Source organism: Colobus angolensis, unplaced genomic scaffold, assembly GCF_000951035.1.
Source record: "Colobus angolensis palliatus isolate OR3802 unplaced genomic scaffold, Cang.pa_1.0 Scaffold175, whole genome shotgun sequence".
In the NCBI taxonomy this organism is placed as follows: Eukaryota; Metazoa; Chordata; class Mammalia; order Primates; family Cercopithecidae; genus Colobus; species Colobus angolensis.
In genome coordinates, this window is record NW_012114877.1 from 4,930,532 (window position 1) to 4,954,109 (window position 23,578).

The window sequence follows — 23,578 nt, forward strand, 5'->3', positions numbered from 1 at the left end:
CCGAGACGGGTGGATCACGAGGTCAGGAGATCGAGACCATCCTGGCTAACACGGTGAAACCCCGTCTCTACTAAAAAAATACAAAAAAAACTAGCCGGGCGAGGTGGCGGGCGCCTGTAGTGCCAGCTGCCCGGAGGCTGAGGCAGGAGAATGGCGTAAACCCGGAAGGCAGAGCTTGCAGTGAGCTGAGTTCCGGCCACTGCACTCCAGCCTGGGCGACAGAGCGAGACTCCGTCTCAAAAAAAAGAAAAAAAGGAAAGGTTTTCACATCTTGTTTTCAAGGTGAATAAGTGTCTTCTGTTAGGAGAAAAATTTTATTATTGTAATTATAGCTAATGTAGACTGTATATTTACTATATACTAGAAATTATTCTCTGCACTATATATATATGTGTATGTGCGTATATGCTCATTTAATCCTCAAAAAAGCCTATGATGTCGGTATTATCTCTATTTATAGATGAGGAAATATGCGTGGATAAGTTAAGTTCCTCCCCAAGGTTACACAAGTGATTTGACCTCAAGGTGCAACTACAGAGCTGGCTGGTGGTAGCTATGTCACAGGGCTGTGTTCTTTCTGCTCCTCACCCCTAGGACAACATTCTTACTTTGCAGGGAAGTCTAAATATTTATTTATGCATGGGATAGGCTGTGTGGTTTATTTTATGACAAGGTGAGCATCTGCTCTGTGTCAGTCTCTATCTTGGTCCTGAGATGCCTTTAGCCCTCCCAGGATCCCCAAAGTGAATTACTAAGACCCTCACGTTTCACTTGGGGACGGAGGAACAGGTACTTCAACGACCCAAGGTCTCTCTCTGCAGCCTGGAATTCCTCAGTGCTTTTCTGTGCTCTGAGAATCAATCCTAGTCCTGGTTGATTTAAGACTTGCCTGCTTTTTTCTTTAACCTGGGGCTTCTCTCTCCCTTGTGGGCCATGCTGCATCCTTGCCAGCCTTCTTTCAGTCCCTCAGACATGCCAAGCTCTTTACTTTTGCTGTCCTTTCTGCCTGGACCACCCTCCCCTGCTTACTTTTCAGACGGCTCATAAGCATTTGTCAGGCCTCAAACTAAATGTCACCTGTCCAGAGAGGTAAGCATTACCTCCTCCTTCAAAAAACTTCCCCAGGCCGGACGTGGGAGGTTTTCTTGAGGCCAGGAGTTCAAGACCAGCCTGGGCAACATAGTGGGACCCCATCTCTACAAAAAATAAAAAAATTAGCCAGGCGCAGTGGTGCACACCTATGGTCCCAGCTACTTGAGAGGCTGAGGTGAGAAGATTGCTTAAACCTGGGAGATCAAGGGTGTAATGAGCTGTGAAGGCACCACTGCACTCCAGCCTGGGCGACAGAGCAAGATCCCATCTCCAAGAAAAACAATAAAAAACTTCCTTGTGCACCTTCCTCTCTTTATCACATCACCCTCTTTATCTCTTTCAATGAACTCTCCAAAATGTGCTGTTACTTTCCTTGGTCACTTTCGTGGTTTCTGTGCTTGTGTTTTTGCTTGTTTTGCTTTTTGTCTCTTTGCATTGTAAGGTAAGCTCTGTGAGAACAGAGGCCTCATCTTTCTCATTCAGTGTTTTCTACCCCACATCTGATACAATGCCTGGCCCTGGTAGGTCCTCAGGAGACTTTTGCTGGAAGACTGAGTCTTCTGACAGAAGATGGGGAAGATGAGGAAGACAGTGGCTTTCCTAGAAGCCTTAAGAACGCTGACCCTGCACTGTGCTCAGTTGAATGAGGCTGGAAGCAGCCAAGCCCGGGCAGGGATCTGAGGTCAGTGGATGAGAGCAGACAAAGGCTGCTGTCCCGTGTCTGGAAGGGCCCAGTGCCCGGCTTATTTGGCCAGATGTTCTTGGGAGTGTCTCATTGTCACCTTTGGGTCCATGACCCTGGCCTGTGGCAGGGAGCCTCCCTTGTTCTTTGAAGATTTCTAGCGAGTGTTTTAGGGTGTGCCTTTAAGTGGCTTTTGTGCACTGTGGAATTTGGCTCCTGACAGCCTCATTTTTTAACAGACTGTCTGAAGCCTGGTTTTGTTGTTGGATTTCGCTCTCTTTTCTTACCTTACTCCACTGACTCTCCTGTTTCAGAGGGCATCCAGTGCCGATACCAAGCAAATTCTCCCCCTCTGAGAAGTCTGCTGGGTGTTGGGCAGCTGGGGAATGAGGCTCTGTGGGGAGGGGAAGTTTTCTCTTACGCTGTTCTTGTTGGAGCTTTCTTTGAGTATTACTAGTAGGAGAGGGATGTCTAGTAGGATTACTAGTAGGAATGACTTGGGACGTCAGGACTGGTCTGTGTAGGAAATCTGGAGAATAAGTGACTTTGGACTGCAGGGTGCATGCTGGGGAATCCTGACCTCAGTTTCCGAGGGTGTTGACTGGTAACTTTTAAATGCGAGATGGGAGTCTTGCTCTCCCCATGTGTGGGATGTGCCCCGTGGGGCTGTGTTTTGTAGGCAGTGAAGTTAAGGCTTGCCCAGAAAAATAACATGTTTTCCTTGCCTGGTGCTTGAGCTGTTTGCCCGATGACTGGCTGATTGGCGGTTTGGGAAGAAAGGAGACACTGGTTAACTGGGGTGTCCGGAGGATTTTTGTGTGTGTTTGTGTGAGTGGTTTCTTCTGTTGCTTTGGAAACAGTAGAGGACGGATGAGGAAATAGCGATCATACTACTACTTACAACTGAGTTTAAGGTCCTTGAGGCATCTTCCAAACATTAACTTGATGTCACTATTTAAATAATGCTATCACTTTGAGAAGACCAGAAATCCTTTGATGTCAGTATTGCAAAGGGGGATAGGAACACTGAGGGCTTTGGAAATAACTGGGAATTTTGGCATCCTAACTCATATTCTAATGACTTTACCCTGTGCTGTGTTTCCTACAGAGGCACTTAGTGGAGGAGATAAATCAAGGCCGTGTCTAATCAAGGCTTTCTTTCAGCCTTGATGGAAAATGCTTTTTTGAGATTAAAAATGCCTGACACATAGGATGTGATGGTATGTGAAAGATATGCTTTAATTATATAAAATGTTGACTACCCCCAAGCAGTAAAAAATTCAAAATCTGTTAGGCTTTCCACATGTATAAACCTTTCTGCCTCTGGAGGTGACCAGATTTTAGGGACAGAGGTATTAGATTATTCATCTTTATTTCCCCAGTGCCCCAAGTTAGGAAATGTTGCTATTATTGAGACACCATCTCTCCATTTTCTCTAGAGGTTGAAATGACCAGATCATTGATTATATTATGACTTCCTTTTTTTCACAGCTAACTGACACTTCATGCATTATTCAGAAGTTTTTTGTTTTTGGCCAGGTGTGGTGGCTCATGCCTATAATCCCAGCAGTTTGGGAGGCTGAGGTGGGAGGATTGCTTGAGTCCAGGAGTTCAAGAGCCTTCTGGGAAACATAGTGAGACTCCATCTCTATTTTTTAGAAAAAGTAGCATTTTTTAAATTAAATATCACATGGGATATTTGGGGAATAAAAGAGAGAAAGAAAAGAAAAAAAAAGGAAGAGTGAAAATAAGAATAAGTGTTAAGATTAAGAAAACATACTGTACTAAGGAAAATGTAATAATGAAAAGAAGATTGGACTTTTTTTTTTTTGATAGTTCAAGTGGAGAGTGGGTATAAAGAGGGTGTCACAATCTGTGTCAGTCTTATATCCAGTGCCTCCAGGTAAGCCTACAGCACCTACTGATAAGAAGGCTGAGTTTCTCATCTTATCCAGGTGACTTCTGAACTCTTCCTGCCTGGCTGGGGTTGGGACTGCAGACACAGGGTAGCCAGGCACATATGGGGATGTGGCCTTGCCAGCAAAGCACTTTACTTTACTTGTATTCTATGGCCAGGAGCCATCTTCAGGAAGGAAAACAGACATGTGAAGCTCCATCTCCAGCCCCTCCAAGCCCGGGGTGAGGAGTTCCTCTTGCCTGGCTTGCTCAAGTTCCAACAGCCAAACTTTACCCCAGAGTCAAGTGACCTATTACACCCGTCTGTAGGCTGGCAGCAATTTAACTTTTATAACAACTGTGAGAAGTAGGTATTGTCATTGTTGTAAAAGAGCCCAATGCAGTGGAATGAAAAACAAACAAACAGACAAAACCTACCCAAGCTTATAGGTTGACTGGTATGTGGCAGAGCCAAGTTGGAACACAGACTTGTCTCCAAGATCCTTCTCAAGATCACATAGAAGACAAAATAATTCTACTTGGGAACCTTCAGGTAAAAAGTTGGCAGATCAGGATTTGCTTGATAATTGCTAGATTATCAGAGAATCATCAAGTCAGGATCTCTTAAAAGATCATAACCTTCAACGTCCTTTGGAATCTTCAATCTCTCAACATATGCCACCAAGTGTATACATAACTCTGTGCCATGTGCCACCTCTGCAACTCCATGTCTGCAAGTTGACTGTGCTATAAAAACAGTAACCAACATTTCACAGCACTTTACATTTATGAGGTGCTTTCCTAGATATCCCACTTGATCCTCCCAATGTCCCTGAGTCAGATAAAATCAGTATCACCCATAGTTCTTTTTATAGGAGAAAATTAATATTCAGAGGAGTTAAGTAACTTGCCTAAGATCCCACAGCTAATTAGCAAAGGAGCTGAGATTTAATTGTTTATTTTCTAACATAAAATCTGGTCTACTAATCACAATGTTAGGTTTACCATAAATAATGCAGTTTTACTTTTCAGCATTAAAAGCAAAATAAAGCCTAAATTTAAAAAACAAGCAAACAAAATCCTTACTCCTAAAAGAATTAAAATAATGCTCCAGGGGTTATATGTGTGTGTGCAACCTGAACTGGCATCTTATTATGAGAAATATTTAGCTGTAAAAGAAGAGATGATATGATATTTGATGTAGTTAATGAAACAGTCTTGCTTTCTCATGGCCTCTGAACTCTCAAAGTACTTTACTAAAAGTACTTTATGATCATTAAAATTCTGCTTTCCATCATGGACATCTGGGCACACTTCCCTTTCCTACTGGAGAATCATTGCCCAGAGGGCAGGGACTGTTTGTGCCAAGCCTTCATTCTTCTAGCATGGGGCCTCATGCATGGTAGGTGCTCAGTGATGATGTGGGGAAGAAATGAATGAATGAGACCCGTGTTCTTGGTTTCTGATTCTGCCCCTGGTGTGTGCCCAAGTTGAACCATGTTTGAACAAGTTCACTGTGATGGGTAATCAATCACTGTCCACAGGCCACTTTCCCTGAAGCAGTTTGTGAACAATGCCCCATCAAGAGCAGCCACAATTTCCCAGTATGGATTTGGGGGCTGGCCTTTTCCCTTCCCCTTTCTTCAGCCTTTCGATAAGCATGTCTCAGGGGCCTTTTCCACTGCCCCTGCTGGGTGCTGCCTGTACCCCCTTCCCCTTTTTTCTTTCCCTTTCAGAAGAATCCAGGTTCTGGGTTTTTCCCAGTATGTGATCTACACTCCTCTGAGCAAAGAGACCACATTCGTGCCTAGGAAGGACTCCTAGGTTTGGGAGCACAGGGCCATTTAAAGAAATCCTGTTTCCCTTTTCATGCTGATTTGAAGTATGGATTTGAAAATGGTGCTGTTGTTTGAGGGCCTGAGCCCTGCGGCATAAAAAGAGAAGGCCCTGCGTTTGTTTGTTAATGGCTTGGACCTTTTGATGAATTGAAGTCTGGCACAGTGTTAACTTCCCGTGGGTGGTGGGGTTCAAGGAAAAGGCCTTTTCCTTCCATGTGCTTTTCCCAGAGTGTTTTAGTGGATTAGCAGGCTTTAGTGAGTGATTCTTTTGTTTAGTAGGAAGTTAAGAAAGACATGAAGGACTTTTCTAGTCCGTGGAAATACTCTAGGAATCCCCCAAAACACAACTTATTAGGTGGGCATAGTGGCTGACACCTGTAATTCCAGCACTTTAGGAGGACGAGGCAGCAGGATTGCTTGAGTCCGGGAGTTTGAGACCAGCCTGGGCAACACAGGAAGATGCTATCTCTACAAAAACTAAAAAATTAGCCGGGTGTGGTAGTGCACACCTGTGGTGTCCCAACTACTTGGGAGGCTGAGGTGGGAGGATCCCTTGAGCCCTGGAGTTTGAGGCCACAGTGAGCTGTGATCACTCCAGCTTGAGTGACAGAGAGAGACCATGTCTCAAAACAAACAGGCAAACAAACAAACCCCACAAAACCCCACACAGCTCATTTCTGCACTTTAAAAATGTTTAATGATCCTTCACTCTGGTGAACCTTGTGCAGAAAGGTGGGTCTAGAGTTTTGTAGTTGCTTCCTTATGCGATCAGTATCCTCCTCATGTTACAATACGAGCTAGGCATGAGTTTTGAGTCTTAAGCTTGTTTATCAGGATGAAAGAATCCCTGTAAAGTGTGTGAATAGATATACATATTTATATATATTATATATAAACTTCTCAATAAGAAAACAGGCCAAAAGAAAAAAATATGTATATGTGTGTATATTTTTGCTCTTTTGGACTGATTAAGCTTTCTTACTGAGAAGTTGGTTAAGAGGCAAAAGTTTCCCTAATAAGTATTCTGTGAGTGGAGGGCTAATGGTGCCAGCAACGTTAAAGCAGAATTTAGAAAGCTTGTGATATTTTCTATTTAAGTACAAAAAAAAAAAAAAAAAAGGAAAACACATTCTCTATGTTGGAGCTGTCCTCTCAGTAATAATAGAAAATCAACAAGGCAATTATCACAAGTGGAAAGACATCGGAGCAGGAGATATCTTTGTATGTTAGGGCAACTCCTTCTTTTGCTACTGTTGAGTCAACACTGCTCTAGATAAAGGTTATCTGGACAGTGGGAGCTGTAGGTGGCCAAACCAGATCATTTACCTAGAAAAAGCCACCTTAATTGATACCAGCTTAGTCATCTCTCTCCTCTATGGATTGAACCTGCAAGGGTATGCTTATGCTTAGTTTGAGTGTTGGCAACAGACCCCAGCCCTCCCTCACACTGACAGGGAATGATAATTTCACATACTTTTTTGAATATTCATAAAGTTTTAATTGGCATTGAATCTGGCCTTGTCATAAGCTTAACTTTGCCCGAGTTTTTCAGAGCTCTTGGAAAAGTATAAAGAGGTGGGGACGCACTTAGTCCCTTTCATCTCTTCTGTATGTGGTCTTCGTTTTCATTGCCTCACTCATCCTGTTGTCTTATTCTTAATTTGCCTTTTACCCTAAACTGGGTGGCATGGGCGAGGCAGTTGTGGGTACTTACACTCTAATTATTCTTGCAAAAGCCATGCTACCGGCTATCAGATCAGGAGACTCCAGCGTTGCACAGATCCAGCCATCCTGTGCGTTATGGAATATCCCATATCCCTGGCCCCCTCCCACTAAATGCCACGGTGACCCCCTCAGTAAAAATAGCAGTCAGTAATTGGCTTCACATATTTCCAAATCCCGTTACTGGGCCACCCAAGGAAATGATGCCTTTTCCAGGCAGACAGATGAAATGTGCCTTTTGCTAACATTTAGAACGAGAACCTTGTTCGAATTATGAGAGAATCTTCGGATGGCATAAGATTTTTGCCTTAACATGGCCTTTAAGTGACCTCCTAGTACTGTCAATTGTTCACACGCTTGACATTTGAAGCAGAATGTGTGAGGAATCTGAAATAAGGCTTCGGTATATTTTTACCCTGTGTTCAATGGACACCGTGAGCTGTCACAGGCTCAGAACACAACTGCTGGCTACTTTAGAATACAACTTGGGAATGCCCCAGCTTTCTGCTGGGATCAAGGAAAAAAAGCACCCAGTTTGATACCATCATTCTCAAATGTCTTTCAAGAGGAAGTCAGTAGATGTAATCATAAGAGTTAATAGTAAGATGAAATAGTCTCTTCCTGGTTTCACCGAAAGCAGAGTGGTCTGGCTTGGGCATCACTGGGCTTGATGCAGTCTCACATGTGGTAGATCACATTCATGCAGAAAAAGACACATTTTCAGATGTTTTGAGTATGACTTCAGCCCATACATTGGATAGACCGAATGTATATTGTTGCTGAAGATATAGATACTTATCTAGAATAAAAATCCAAAAAAACCCCCCAACATTATCCAATAAAAATCATCTGCATGTGTGAAAAGAAAACTAAGACTAGACTGAAAAGTTGTGACTCTTAAGAATATTTAAAGAGATTTATTTTACATGAAAATTGTTTAAAAATCAAATGCACTCAAAATGCATTAAAAAGTATCTATGCAGAGGCAGAGTAGTACCATTTGGGAATGTGTTCCAATTCTAAAGAGGCAAATTTTACTGTAGTAAGGCACAAAGGGAGAAGAGAAAACTGTACAGCTGACCTTTTTCTTAGATGTTCCAAAAGGCAAGCTGCTTTTCACCAGTATGAAGAATGATCCAGTTTTGCACTGAATTTCTTTGCTATCATAGTCTTTTCTCTCAGGAGTTCATGGGGGCAGTTATTTTAAATTACAATGAAATATTTTCTTTTCTGGAAACATAAAGATGACAGTGTCAACCCAAACCTTGGCTATGTTTTGTTCTCAGTTTTCTTTTTTGTTTTCTTTCCTTTTTGTGCACAGTGACAGCAGGTAAAAAGGAAGAGAGTTCGCCATCATTCAGCATGTTTTCTGAGGTTATGTTAAGTCCCATTAGAAACAAGCCAAATTATTTGGTTACATTTAATATTTCCTTCAAAACCTAAGAATCTCTACACTAGTGTTTTGTTAACCACACACATGTCAAATAAACTTTTTTTTAGAGATGTGATGTCTTCTGCAGAAAGTGTATTGTACTAGATGGCAACAAGAGGACAAGGACCTAAATGCAGCTCACATGCATTCAGCGACTTACTCAACAATGAGTCTCTCATGCTTCACACAAGTGCTTATTACCAAGTATGTTCTGAACTATTGAACCCATAGAGAGGAAAGCTATAAGACAGGATTATGTGAAACAAAAATCAGAATTAGCCAGTAACTTTGAAAAAAATACCTCCGATTTAAAGAAACATATGGAAAACTTAAAAAAAAGAAAGAGGAATCTAACATATGAAAACCCAATCCCACTGGAATGTTTTTCTATACACAGCGTAAACGCCACATAAATAAAACCACAAACCTCTGCAGAAGTACGTGAGAGGAGGTGAGCCCCCAGCACTCTCTCCTGTTAGGGCCCCCTCTGGGAAGTAAGACCCGGGTTAGTTTCCAGAGACAAAAGCTGTTTGGAAATCCTTCCTCCTGGGAACAGTGGGCCTCATTGGTGGGGAACTTCTGACAGCCCCTAAGCATAACACAAAGTGTGACGCAATACCAAAGGGGGCTCTGATTCAGGTTGTAGAATTCTGAGCTTTTGGGATACCAGGGGATGGCAAATATCTTTGAAGAACAGGGATATTTTTCTGGTTTGAACAGAATAGTAATCTTTAACCACAGTGTTATGTGTCAAGTTCAGGCCTTCCGGGGGAGACAACTGGCTCTAAACTGCCCAGGAACACATCCTCTTCACGCCAAGTTCTGGTGAAATGTTCGCTTATAAGGTACAGCCCCACTCTTGGTCTTGTTCCCTGTGTAAATCTCTGGTTTGAAAACCTTGTAGCATTCAGGCGTTTCAAGCTTGAGGGCTGAAATGTCACTTTTTAAAGCAGGGTTAAAAAGGTCACACAGCTGCAAATAATAATAGCCCAATGAAATTCAGATTCTGACAGCAGTCCGCTTCAAGAATAACACTGCAACAGGAAACAAGCCCACTAGATCCTTTTACCAGTAATGCGGTAAGAACACTACTGATAAAATGAGTATATGCACGTGTCTGTGTGAGAGAGACAGACAGACAGGCATAAGAAAACAAACACACAAAGAGAGGAGAGAAAGGCACACACTGAGAAATAAGCATGCAAAGAGACAGGGAAGATGCCCACAGCAAAAGAGAGAGGCACACACAGACACACAAAAGGATTCAAACACATACACAAAGTAACTGATTTTCTTGGATGGAAATTCAAGGTGTTTATTTTTCTATTGGAAATTGTGATATTCAGGTTTGAAAAATAAAGATATATTTGAAATCCAGAGGGCTTACTTTTCTCTTAATTTACAGTTAGCTTCCAATAGTTATGTTTTCACGTAATACCTCTTTGAATGGTCCTGTTCTACAGTGTTTTACTACAATGGCACTGTTTTGCAGATGAGCAAATAAGATAATGAAAGATGCAATATCCCTCCTAAAGAAAGACATTCTTAGCTCCAAATTGCATATATAATTCCTTCCCAAAAGCTAGCCACATGTGGGGATAACCTACCTGCATCCTTGCTTTGAAAGTAGAGCCAGGCATCTTTGAAGAAAATAAATAGAGTGTGTTTTTGGTGAATGTGTGTTGGGTTATTATTGTGTGTTTCCCCTTGCCCTTCTGACAGATGTATTGTGATAAATATTTGCTTTGTTTCAGAAACACGAAGTGCAAATTGGCCATGGCCTTAACTAATTTAATTAATAAACAACATTTGTTCCCAGGAAGAAAGCAGGATTGATGTAGAGTGTCACACAGTGTGACTGACTCAAGGTGCTCCTGTTTTCCAGCTGTTTTTGGCATTTCAGGAAGGTCCAATTTCCTCCTCTGGAACCCTTTTGGTCTCATAAGCTCAACAAAGCAGCACGATCTGTTTCATGTGAGTCCTGCCAAGAAGGCTCTTCCCACACTCACAGTAGAGTGATAAATGCTGACAAATGTTGTCAATATCACAATTAAAATTCAAGCCCCCCTTTCAGATCTATAATGCATTCATTTCCAGATAAACAATATCAGAGGTGACGGGGACATAGCCATATTATTGTTAATACTCACTGACACTCATGATTTCAGGTCGTAACTTTGAAGTTCCTATAACTTTTGGTATTTAAAAGAGTACATGCCAGGTTTTCAGATTAGAACAGCCCTTGTAGTGTCTTACTATTTACTATTGCAAATTCAATATCACTGTATGAGTCCATCTGCTGTGAATGGAGGAAACTTGTGCCATCCCACTAAGATTAGAGTTTGATGTTAACTAGGGATTAGTAATGACTTTCTACAATTTACATGGGCAAACATCACTCTTGGCTGATTACAGCGAACCAGATGATGTCAATTTTCCCCTTCTCTGGGCTTAGTTGTTACCCTTAAGTTTACAATAGGTATTTACAGTATACTGTGTAGGCTGTCCACGTTTTCAGTATCATTTGCTTTTTGCAGTGTTTGCCTTTCGTGAAATGGTATTTCCAAGTATATCCCTAAATGGCTGGCAAAGCATTTGAATGGATTGCATGAGCCATTGTGGACGATTTCCCATTTTAGACCAGGAATTTGTGGGGTCAAACACTGAATAATGAAAGAGATTCTTGCTCATTGTGAGGCCAGAGGAATCCAGTGGCAGTCGAGGGTTCGAATTGTAAATCAAGCTTGTCATCTCCTTGTCAACCATGAAAAACCTCAACTCACTTTATATACTATTAGGGTTTGTTATCAGAGTTTTTTTGTTATCTTCCCCAAATTTGAAGGAAATTAAACTTAGGGGGCATTTTTTTCTAATTGACTATTGAATCTGAATTTTGGAAAAGAGGAACAAAAATGAGTACTGTTTAGAAACTGTTAAATGATGAGGCAGCATCTGCCACAATTATGACAATGTCTAACCAAAGAAATAGGACTACTCAGTGTCTTCCAAAGGTGCTTCATGGGGGTCATACTCAGCCCACACGTGGTTAATAGACTGGACTTTAATGATGTCAATATCTATGGCAATATTAACAGACGATTTATAATGAATTAATACATTTACTTGTGAGATTGAACAAAACTAGATTCACTCACTGTTTCTACTGAAAGCACCTTTGACTTTTTTTCCATGAAATCTGGACAGATTTCTTCTCTGGCCATAACTGTCAACAGGTAGACTGAGTGGTCCCCAAAACTACTTACCTCACCAATAACTTGATTCAGGGCGAACACTGTTTGAAAACCACTGCCTCAGGAGTGGAGAATGGGCAAGCTGTTTGGGGCAGTGTATTGTGATGATTCAGGATCATTATCCATTCCACAAATATTTATTGAACGTCTACTATGTAAGCTTTATGCAGTGGAGCTTAGGGTATGGCAGTTGCCAAGCAAAACTTGGTTCATTAAAAAATCCAAGCCAGTAAAACAACTGAATGGGAAATGAGAGGATGAGGACTGAGGGAGAACAGCCTCATTCAAATCCTGTCTGAGTAATTTGCCCCCACCTGATGAATGGTTAAAGAATCTATGCAGGGCTTTATTTAATAAGAGTCTGTTTGAGAGAATAATTATTACAATATGTGCTAGAAAAGAACCATAATAATAGACCATAAAAATAAACGATGGCTCTTGACTAATACACTAGACCAGATCATACTCGTTGATAAAAGTAATAAAGCCTACATGGTAGAGAGGTACCATTTAGAAAAACTATTGCAAACACCTACACAGAAAGGAATTAACAGGAGAATGCTGTTTGCAGAGGGTTAAATGTGGGAACTGCAGGGCATCAGAATAAAGCAGTTGAAGTTCACACACTTATATATATATATACACCCACTCACTTCAGACCTTATTAATCACTGAAAACTTATTTTAGCAACTGCCATTCCACTTGAAGACTTTTATTCCAGTATTATGTTGCTAAAACATATTTGGTCCATGGGATCCATGGCATGTAATACATTGATACAGACTCACTTATGTTTTAAAATAAAATAGTAATATAACAATTGTAACTCAGTAGAACCTATCAATGACTAAATTGTAAGTGATTTGAGGACAAATTGTATTTCTCAACTTGTATCTTCTGAGGCATGATTTCTTATACTGACATATCCCAGTGGCTAACAGATTAGATTGCTTGTATTCCTCTAAACATAACATCCACATCATGAAGACTCAAGACAGTAGAATCCATGTGGCTGAGCCTTTTGTTGTCTTCAAGCACCAGCATCATCCTGTAATTCTAAAGTATTTGCTGCAGCTCATATGCAAATACAGCCATTAATTAAGATAAGGCAAACAATGTTGACATCAAAAAGAATTGCCAAAGTATTAGCATTATGGGCCTGATTTTCTGGGGAAGGTCAGTACTTTGGTGGGCCAGGAATTGGGATGGAGTTGGATTATGGTAGAAAAATACTTTCTCCTCATACTTAAGTGTCTGGGCTTGGTCAATCTCTTCCCTACTTTGGCTTCTTAATGAATCTCTTTAAACTTTCAGCAGTAGCACTTCCAGTCTTGATCATTTCTGTTGCTTGGACATTAATCTAATTATTATAATTAATTACCACTTTCAGATGTAGGCCATAAATGTGCACATATGAAACTTTCTCATTTTACCATCACATCATCTAATGTTACCCGGTAAGAATAACATTCTACATTAGCAACCAAGGCTCTTAAGTGGCATCCAAGAAAGACACACCTTAGGCAAATAAAATAGTACTTTATATTTTATAATTTTATAAATAGATAGTATTTAATATTAGAGTGAGGTTTCAGTAAAACTTCCCCCAAAAACCCCTGCAAACAACACATGAATATACAGACCTTTCTCCATAATTTGAAAATATCTACCAGGCTCCATAGCCAATATGATGAGGAATGAGGTTGCTGGAGGTTGGTTTTTATACCCTTCTTATTAAGGTATAGGCCTTAGGCATGGAGTAATTAAATGATCTGGCAGTGGTCAGGCAGATGAAGGCTACAGAGACAGAGAAGTTCCAGGAAAGCATTTAAATGAATTTACTAGAAAACTAAGATGTAGTTAATTAATGGATAGCCCAACAACTCTATTGTTTATTTTGTCTTGGATCAAAATCATTTTCTCAGCTTTAAAGTCACCCCTTATTTTGAGACTTAGTAGTATGTTCTCAGTATTCCTAGTGGGGAAGAGAGATGCTGTACGATCACGGATGGCAAAATCAAATGAACAGTGAAAGATGAGAAGTTATTTTAATTGCTCGATACTCCCCAGACAAGGGCAAGCAGAAAGATCCCAAAGATACTTGTGTTTCTTTCTTCTTCTAAATATAATACAGTAAAGGATTTTAAACAATATGCTTAATACAGGAAAGCTATAAAATTATGGTAATCACTGTATTCATGGGTGGCCAAATGGAGAGTGAAAATGCATCGCTCTGTAAAAGTTGTATAATTGTGAGAAATAGTGGTTTGAATAGGTTTACATTTTAAACTTTCCTTTATATTGCTTTAAAATATCTGACTGACAGTGTTATCTAAGGCAAGTCTTTTCACTTTGTGCTTCAGGAAAGTGAAAGTATACATATATTTTCCCAAAGAATATTGCCAAAAATATTAGTGTTTGGGGGGGGGGAAAGGTGTAACAATATACAAAGTACCATATAATTGGTTTGGGTTGAAAGATAATGAAGCTTCCTTCAGACAAAGGGTGATTATTCTATGACTCCAAGTAGAACTTCCTATTTCAGGGGACAAGGCGACTTGTGAATCCTATTGGAATCACCTACAAGTGGCATTTTAAAGAGGCAAATTACTTCCTGTATGCACAGTAGAAGCAGTAGGTTTTAATTCAGTAATAGAGCCATATACCGTTAGCAGCAATGTAACATACAACTCTAAAAATGGTTAAAAAAAAATGGGGGTATGACATAGAAAATTATTTAAATTGTGTAACTTAAATAACTAAATGCGTGTCTCCTATTTTATATATATATATATGTTACTGTGTGGATTGGTAACCACAAAACCATGTATGCTATACTTATATTGGCTTTTGGGAGGATTTGCAAAGGTAATTTTGACTACATTCAATTTTTGCCTAATGTATGCACCTTAGAACTGAACTACAGCAGGGTGTGGTGGCTCAAGCTTGTAATCCCAGCACTTTGGGAGGCCAAGGTGAGAGGATTGCTTGAGTTCAGAAGTTCAAGACCAGCCTGGGCAACATAGCACGACTTTGTCTCTATTTTTATTAAAAAAACAAACAAACAAAAACTGAACTGCTACATAAGAAAAGACTACAGTGTAATTTAACATGTGTCTGATGTTTATTTTTGAGATGGAGCAAGCTCTGTCACCCAGGCTGGAGTGCCCTGGCGTGATCTCGGCTCACTGCAACCTCTGTCTCCCGGGTTCAAGCAATTCTCCTGTCCCAGCCTCCCGAGTAGCTGGGATTAGAGGTGTGCACCACGACGCCTGGCTAATTTTTGTATTTTGGGTAGAGATAGGGTTTCACCATGATGGCTAGGCTGGTCTCAAACTCCTGACCTCAGTGCTGGTTACATTAGTGATCCACCCGCCTCAGATTAGAGGCTACATTAGCGATCCAACATTAGTGATCCGCCCGCCCCAGCATCCCAAAGTGCTGGGATTACAGGCATGAGCCACCATGCCTGTCTGATTATAAGGTTTTTTTCCTGAAAGCTACCTTATTCCAGATGATGTATTTGGATCAGGGCGCAGCAACCTTAATCTGATATTAATTTCAAGTCAGCTTATGAGGCCAAATTAATGAAATATCCAACCTAATGTTTTTGGGATTTTTTGAATTTCTGTTTACTCTTGCGTAACTTGGGTAACTTTTGTTGAGGCGCATCAAATGCCTGAGATGAGAGGGAATTGAGGATCACGGTTCGCCACCAGAATCGCTTGCTAATCTGGCGCCACAGCTACTCTGTAGTCCCTGGGGAATGCTGAAGCTTGCTGGGGTGATTGTGGGCGTCTCATTTCACCTGTTGCTCAGGGGTGGCCTTTTCACACTGGCAGTTACCCAGTGATTGCCACCCCTCTTGCTGTTCTAAGTAGCAAATCCCAAAAGCTTTCAGCAGTACTGAACAAGGGTTGGTGTGCACTTTGCCTGAGAACCTTCCTCCATAGGTGTGGTCTTCTCTGGTAGTAACACCCACCAGGTGGTTTTCCACAGGGAGGATTTCTGCTGCGACCACCCCCATAGCAGTTTTCTTCCAAGTACAGTCAATATGCACTCAAGTAAAGGACAGGAGCCCAACCTAGGTGAGCCCAAAGAACTACAGCCAAGCAGGGCCTGTGCGCATTCACGTTAATGTTCTGCTCATCTAATTTTGGTATTGGCATAGAAAGGGGGCTCTGAGTGATTGCCTTTCTCACGTTGCTCAGGTGGAAGCAGAAGATATTCATGGATTTCTTTTTTCCTTCCTCCCTTTCCCTCTGATCCTTCAGATTTATGAGGAATCCAAGATGAATTTGGAGCAGGAGAGGCCGTTTGTCTGCAGTGCCCCAGGCTGCTCCCAGGTGAGTGTGCGGATCCTCCGTGCTCTGACATGCAGAGCCTACTTTCCAAAAGGGAAGCAACTCTCACCCGGCAATCATGCCCGCCCTGGGCTTTCCTTCTTTACCAAGACACCATCAAAGTCCCCCTCCCCATCAGTGTCGTGATCATCATCATCTTCATCGCCATCATTATATTCTGTTTTGAATAGTTTGAAATACTTCCCTCTCATCCCCTGAGAAGTAGCGGTGTTGGGCATTTCTGCCCTTAACTTCCTCCTGGAAGCAAACCAGGTGTATCCTGCCCACCAAATATGCAGGGCCATCATTTCAGAAAGAGGGAAGGAGAGTGCTTACTTTTACAAAAGCCACTTGAATATACTGGCTGGGCTTCAAGATTACTGATGAAATAGCTTAACATCACAGGTTAAATTTTATTTTGTTTTGTTTTCCAATTTGAGTAAAAAAAAACCCCCAAACTCCCTATAACTCTTGTAGAGTCTATAGTTTTCCTACATATGTAAACTTTAAGAGGGAAATTGTCCTGCTGTGTTGGACTAAATCTCTTTTATCCTCTGATGGCTTCCATCAAGTGGAATTCTTGTGGGGATTCAATGAGATGCTGCCAGTAGAGTGTTTAATATAGGGTCTGCACACAATATGAGCTCAATTATTGTCCACTGTTGTTACTACTATTGCTGCTGCTACTATTATTATATTGGAATCTGTCTCTTTGAAAGAAATTAGAAACGTTCATCACCTAAAATCAGAGTTTTGCACTTGACCTTTGGAACGTGACAGTGACTTTTTCTACTCTTGACCCTTTGGGTATCTCCACATTCCAGTCATTGGAAAATGACTATACGTGGTTACTCTCATGCCTAGATCTTCCTTCTGTGGGATATCAGACAAGTTTGGAACCCAGAGCACAGGGGTCTTTCAGGTGTGGCGAGTTACACTCTTTGCCTCACTCTCCTGCCTGTTGATGTGGTGGGGTTGGCAGTAGAGCGTGGAGCAATGCTTAGCAGTCAGATGAGAGCTTAATAAGAAGGGTTCATTGAGGACCCTTCTTATTAACCTCCCCAGGGAGTTTGTGGAGGATTCTGGGAGCCTTTTGGAAGGAAGAGGTCATTGAAATATAAGACATTGTTGCTGGTGTTATCAACCACTGACTGAACAACCAGAGTCCTTTGCTCAGGTTCTAGAAGTTACACCAGGGGCTTTATGTCAATGCTTATTTCTAACTTATAAATAGCAAGAGCAGTGCAAAAATTATTTTGAAGCAAACTGGTTAGGAGATGATTTTGAAGAAGAAAACACTAGGAAAAAACAGAGTGATAAGTAACTGGTAAAAATCCTGCTAGACCAGGATTCTTCATTGTGGATGCAGAATGTCACTTTACTAAGTTCCTAGGGTAACTAAGTTCAAACTTAATTCCTAAGGTAGAGCTGATTCCTATTCAGCTTCTTTAAAGAGAAGTCTTGATAGCCAAAGGGAATCAGATAATTTGAGCAGTTTGCTTTGCTTTGGTGGTGAAAATGTCACATTAAGTTTGATTCAACTCAAATCTCTCAACACACTTTTTGGGAGCCTACTGTATGCCAGGCAATCTGATTGCTCTGGGGAAACAGTAATCACAAGACATTTGTGTCTGTGTCCTCACAGAGCTTCTAGTTTAGGAATCAAGTCCATAGTCACGTGATCAGTAAATCAGTTAATTAGTCAATTGCAATTTTCCGTGAAGGAAGACTATAGGCCACCTTGAAGAGTATAATACAGGGATTGACTTTACTTGGGGAGGTAAATGCCAGTCTCCGCTAAGGAAGGGGCATTTAATGGAATGGCACTCTCCAGAGACCCAGCAAAAGCAAAAGAGGGTTCAGGGTGAGTTAGGATTCCCAGCAACCTCCGGGGTTGTGGAGGACAGTAGAGGACAGTGTTTCAAGGAAGAGGCTGTAAGTCATATCTAATATTTAGGTAAGTCAGAGAGAAGAGAGCTGCACGTTAGTCATTGGACTATATGAAATAATTTTCCAAGCTGGGCACCGTTAATATTTGGGGGCTGGATAATTCTATGTCTTGGGTAGCTGTCCTGTGTGTTTTACAATGTTCAGCAGCATCCCTGGCCTCTACCCACTAGATCCCAGAAGCATTCCCCAGTTGTTATGACCAAAAATGTTTCCAGACATTGCCAAATGTCCCCTGTGGGCCCAGATTGCCCCTGGTTGAGAATGACTACCCTCTGATTTGCATTTTGGCTTTAGCCTTCCTTTCTTTTGGATCCCTTCTCTTTTGGGGTCATCTACTTCTAATCCATGTTCTCCCAAACTATTTTATGTATTGCTCTAAGCCCTTCTTCTTTCTGGCAACAGGCAGGGTAGAAAGAAATGAATGCCACAGACGTGTGGTCACTGGTGTCAGGCACTGCTAGAACTGGGACAGCTAGAGGCCTGGGCACAGGCTGTTGGCTTTGGCAGCTGGGTGCTCGCCGGCAACCTATGAGAGGGGAGCAGGGGCGGAGGCCAAACTGCAAGGGATTAATGAGTGAGTGGGTGGTGAGGAAGCGGAGGTGGCAAACATAGAGGACTCTTTCAAGAGCACTAGGCAGTGACGGGAAGCGGAGTGATATAATGGTAGCCTGAGAAGGAAACAGCTTTTTTAAAATGAAAGGATAGCCAAGCTGGAGTTTGTCAAGGACAAGAAACCAGTGAGACAGAAGGAGTGAGCATGCTGGTTTACATGGCTAATCCGCAGAAGATAAGGGGTATAGATGAACCTGGGGAGGAGTGGGGGTGCTAATTCCTCTGAGAAAGGAGGGGTTGGAAAGAGAATCAAGGAAGTGGCATGAAAATGCTGAAATAGAGGTGGTTAATAGAGGTTGAAGGGAGTTCATTTTGAATGACCTTGAACTTCTTGGTGAAGGAGCAGGTCATTTCCTTGAGAAGCCTGAGTGGACCGAGGAAATGGTTAGACAGACATGGAAATTGGGATTGACAAAGTTTCTTGATTTTAAGGAACAATTCCAAGCTTCCCCCACTTCAGATTTAAATGTAAAGATGCTTCTAAAACTCGATGTCTTCATTTAATGTGGAAGTGTATTTTTTCCTTGACAAGCTGTTATAAAAATATGTGCATCTTTCAATGGAAGAGGTGTTAGAATTAAGAAAATGTAGCAGTCACCCAGGAGTCACAAAGGTCTCCTGGGGTATTAGAAACTCACAGTGAAGTCAATTGTTGTGGCCATGGTATTTACTTTAGGGACATCCCACAGCCTGGGAACCTGCACTGAGAAGACAGGATGACTAAGAATTGGAAAGGGGAGTAAATAGAAGTTATCAGTGCTTGCCCTGTGCTGGGGGCAAAGAAAGGATTTTTCTCTCCTTTTCCCCCATGGGAAAGAAACTTAGCTCTATTAGGAATGGCCTATAATATGTGGGATACTTTTTTTTTTTTTTTTGAGGTGGTGTTTCATTCTTGTTACCCAGGCTGGCACCATCTTGGTTCACTGCAACCTCCGCTTCCCAGGTTCAAGTGATTCTCCTGCCTCAGCCTCCCAAGTAGCTGGGATTACAGGCATGTGCCACCATGCCTGGCTAATTTTTTTATTTTTAGTAGAAATGGGGTTTCGCCATGTTGGCCAGGCTGGTCTTGAACTCCTGACCTCAGGTGATCCACTCGCCTCGGCCTCCCAAAGTGCTGGGATTACAGGCGTGAGCCACCACAGTCACGTGGGAGATTTTTTATGTTATTCCTCCTTCCACACTATCTTTGTCTCAGAAGGAAGAGTTTCTCTTGCCCTTTGTAATCTCACAGAGCTCAATGTTAATTTCACTGTCTCTCTGCCTTCTGAATAAACCACGTTCTGAATTCCAGTGGCCTTTCTCAGCTCTGTATCTGTTGCAGACTGTGTCTTTTCGTTATTTTCAATTTGCTGCTATGTTCCTGCTGAATTAAAAAAAAATCATGATGTCCTTTATTATCTCACTTGGAAGGTAATTATAGTCAGTATGTGGTATTATGGAAATTAGTGTTATTTAAGAAGTATTCTGGTTCATATCCTACTTTAGGCTATTATTTTACAAAGTCAAAAAATGGCTTATAGATATGAAATGAAAGCTGTTACCATGTTGTATATTTTTGAATATACAAATACATATAAAATATAGTATATTTGAAATATAGTATATATATAAAATATAATATTTGTATAGTACATTATATATGTATATGTATATTTTATATATATTTTGTATATATATGAAACAAAAATTATAATTAGTTGTTTGACAGAAAGACTAGGTAACTCAGTCTCTAAATCACACGTGGTACTGCTACGAATTTGGTGCAGTCATTATACAGTGTTACAGACCAAGAGAGTGGACGAACCGGTAGCAAAAAAATCGTGTCATATAAAGCGAACTTCAGTATATTCAGAAATCTGGCATAATTACCATGTTTTGCAAAACCCAGTGCTCTCCAATTTATATAATACAAATGACAAGTAAATAAGTGATATTTATGCAAAGAACTACTTTTAGAATATTTTGTATAATTCAGCCCAGAGAATTCCTTCATTCTCACGAACATAAATCCATGTCATTTGCAGAAAACATTTCTATCCTAGTGAAAAAATGTAATTAAAACTTATATTGACTATCCTGAGGAATTAGGAAGCTCTGAAAGATTTTCTAAGTTGTTGAAAATTTGGAAATGTTCAGCAGAATATATCATCCTCTGTTGTATTTTCATTTGACATTGATAAAGCAGATATTCTGTTATATTTAGTTACTACAAACATACCAGTCTGAGGCAGGATAGGCTAGGATCTGCTACAATAACAAATTACCCCAAAGCTTCAATGGCTTAGAGCAACAAAGGCTTATTTCTGTTCCCGAAGGATACATTTCTATTGTAGATTGGCAGGAAGTTCTTCGTAATACTTTAGAATTCAGAAATGCTTTTCCTAATGCCTCAGAGCTTTAGGATGATTGGGTAGCCACTATTTCCAATATTGCTAGTTGCCATGTTAAAACAAAGGGGAAGGGGGAATGCTAGAGGGTCTTACACCAGGAATTAGATGCTGGCCCCTGGGTGACATGTCACTTTCATTCATTACTCAATAGGCAGAACTAGTCACATGGCTTCATGCAACCACAAGAGGTCCAGAAAGTTCAGTCCCACCATGTGACCAGAAGTCAGACAGCCAAAAACATTTGGGAGCAGCATTTTTGACAACCATAATATCATTCCCTGAAACTTAAAAATAAGCATTGGTTTATTACATTGTACAGAACATAGAATACTAAAAATAATTTGTCATGTTACTCCAAAATCGTATGTGTAATTTTAAAATATCAGATAATAGGTGGGCAAGGTCTTCATAAATGGAAATGTACTGTACAAATTTCACAGTGTACATTTGTAGATGCATATGTCAAATAATTAGGCATGGCATATAATTCTTTCCCAAAGTCTGACTTGAATCACGATTCTTTTCTTTCATCATGCCTTTCTCCTATTTTTGGTTAATTCATAGATAATGTCTAGCATACTTATCATACCTTACACTTAATTTTTACACTATTATGTAAAACATTAACTACATTTGAAAAGTTCCAAGTGATTTTGCAAAATTCCAGTGCTCCTCAGGTCTAAAGTCACTTTCATGTTTTGGACATGGTTTTCTCATACGTATAAGAAGAAATGGAAAAATTTTAACTTGTCATGTTGCCATTATTAGTTATACTTCATGACCACAAATAAGCATTCATTTAAACACTTTTTTTTTTAAATGCTGCCTACTTAGGTAGGCATTAGGGTACAGCTCATTTTTTGTTTATATGTTATTTTAATACCTTCAGTATTGTTCATTTACTTCCTCCTGTTTTATTCTTTAAATACAAAGTTTAAAGTGCAAACCCATAGCTCCTAAGGAAATATATAGTTTACTGATTAGTCAGCATAGCTGGATATATCCAGGGACTATCTATCTAAGAAGTAGAGTCCTTTCAAAAAAGTTCCCAGGGAAGGTATAGAAGGCAAAAATTTTCTGCTTATTATTAGTACTCAGCCAGATTTTTCTGCAATTGTAGTTAACCCCTTTGGTAAACTTTAATGAAAATTATAATGCATGTATTTGGGTGTAATTTAAAGGAATATCCTAGCACATTTGCTTGCATAAAAAGGCTTGGAACTTCACTTACTCATGCTTTCACACTTTTTCAGAAATGTTTTCTTTTTTGTTTTGCCTGTCATGTTTGCAATGCTAAATAAGTCTTTTTCTCAATAATGGTAAATATGCTTTTTAAAACTGAATGGCTCCTCTTCTCCCCTCCCTTTTTTTTTTTTATTTGTCTGACAGCGCTTCCCAACAGAGGACCATCTGATGATTCATAGGCACAAACATGAAATGACTTTGAAGTTTCCTTCAATAAAAACAGACAATATGTTATCAGGTAAGGAGCCATCAGGAAAAGAAGCTTTGGGTGATCAGATCCGTTCCATGCACGGTACCTATTCTTCTTTTGGTAGGCGAGTCCCACTGGTAAATTGTGCACCTTGAAAATACACGTTTCTAAGGTATAGCAGAAATATAATCAGGTAATATTCACCCAAGTGGTTGAAGAGCGGCAACTTCTCATTTTCTAGAATGTGAAATATTTATTACTATGCAACTTGGCTCTCTATAAGTTGTTTTAAAAATCACATACCTGGTTGGGCACTATGGCTCATACCTGTAATCCCAGCAGTTTGGGAGGCTGAGGTGGGTGGATCACTTGAGGTCAGGAGTTCGAGTGAGGCCAGCCTGGTCAACATGGTGAAACCCCACCTCTACAAAAAATACAAAAATTAGCCGGGCATGGTGGGATGCACCTGTAATCCCAGCTACTCGGGAGGCTGAGGCACGAGAATCGCTTGAACCCGGGAGGTGGAGGTTGCAGTGAGCCGAGATCATGCCACTGCACTCCAGCCTGGGCGACACAGCAAGACTCCATCTCAAAAAAAAAAAAAAAATTACATACCTGTAATCACATTCAAGCAACAAATGTTAATTGGGCATCTATGCACACTGCACTGTTCTGTGAGCCATGGGAAATGCAAAGATTGATATGCTTCTTGTCCTCGAGGATATCACAATATAGCATGCATGTGAAAACTTAGCTAAAATAAAGGATCATCATGACATATATCAAATGAGTATTTTAAGTAAAAGGTGCTATGCAACTTTGATAGAATGAGCTCTCTTTTTGGATTGAGATGGTCAGTGAAGGTGTCCTTAGGAAACAATACCTACCTCGTATGTGGGAGATTAAATGAGAGAATGTATGGAAATGGCAAGTG

General features: G+C 40.7%; 1 protein-coding gene across 5 annotated transcripts in view; it reads left to right on the plus strand.

Moving 5' to 3' along the window:
• The window catches only part of CREB5 (cAMP responsive element binding protein 5), a 554,145-nt gene that overhangs the window by 190,582 nt on the left and 339,985 nt on the right, over positions 1-23,578 (plus strand). For 3 of the 5 annotated variants that reach the window (XM_011938610.1, XM_011938609.1, XM_011938611.1), the window contains exons 2-3: positions 16,189-16,260; positions 22,599-22,692. In XM_011938610.1, coding sequence (XP_011794000.1) covers positions 16,207-16,260; positions 22,599-22,692 — 148 coding nt within the window. In that variant the 5' untranslated portion in view covers positions 16,189-16,206. Of the gene's footprint in view, positions 1-16,188; positions 16,261-18,825; positions 18,959-22,598; positions 22,693-23,578 lie in introns of those variants that run through there. The other 2 variants (XM_011938613.1, XM_011938612.1) reach the window with 2 other exon arrangements.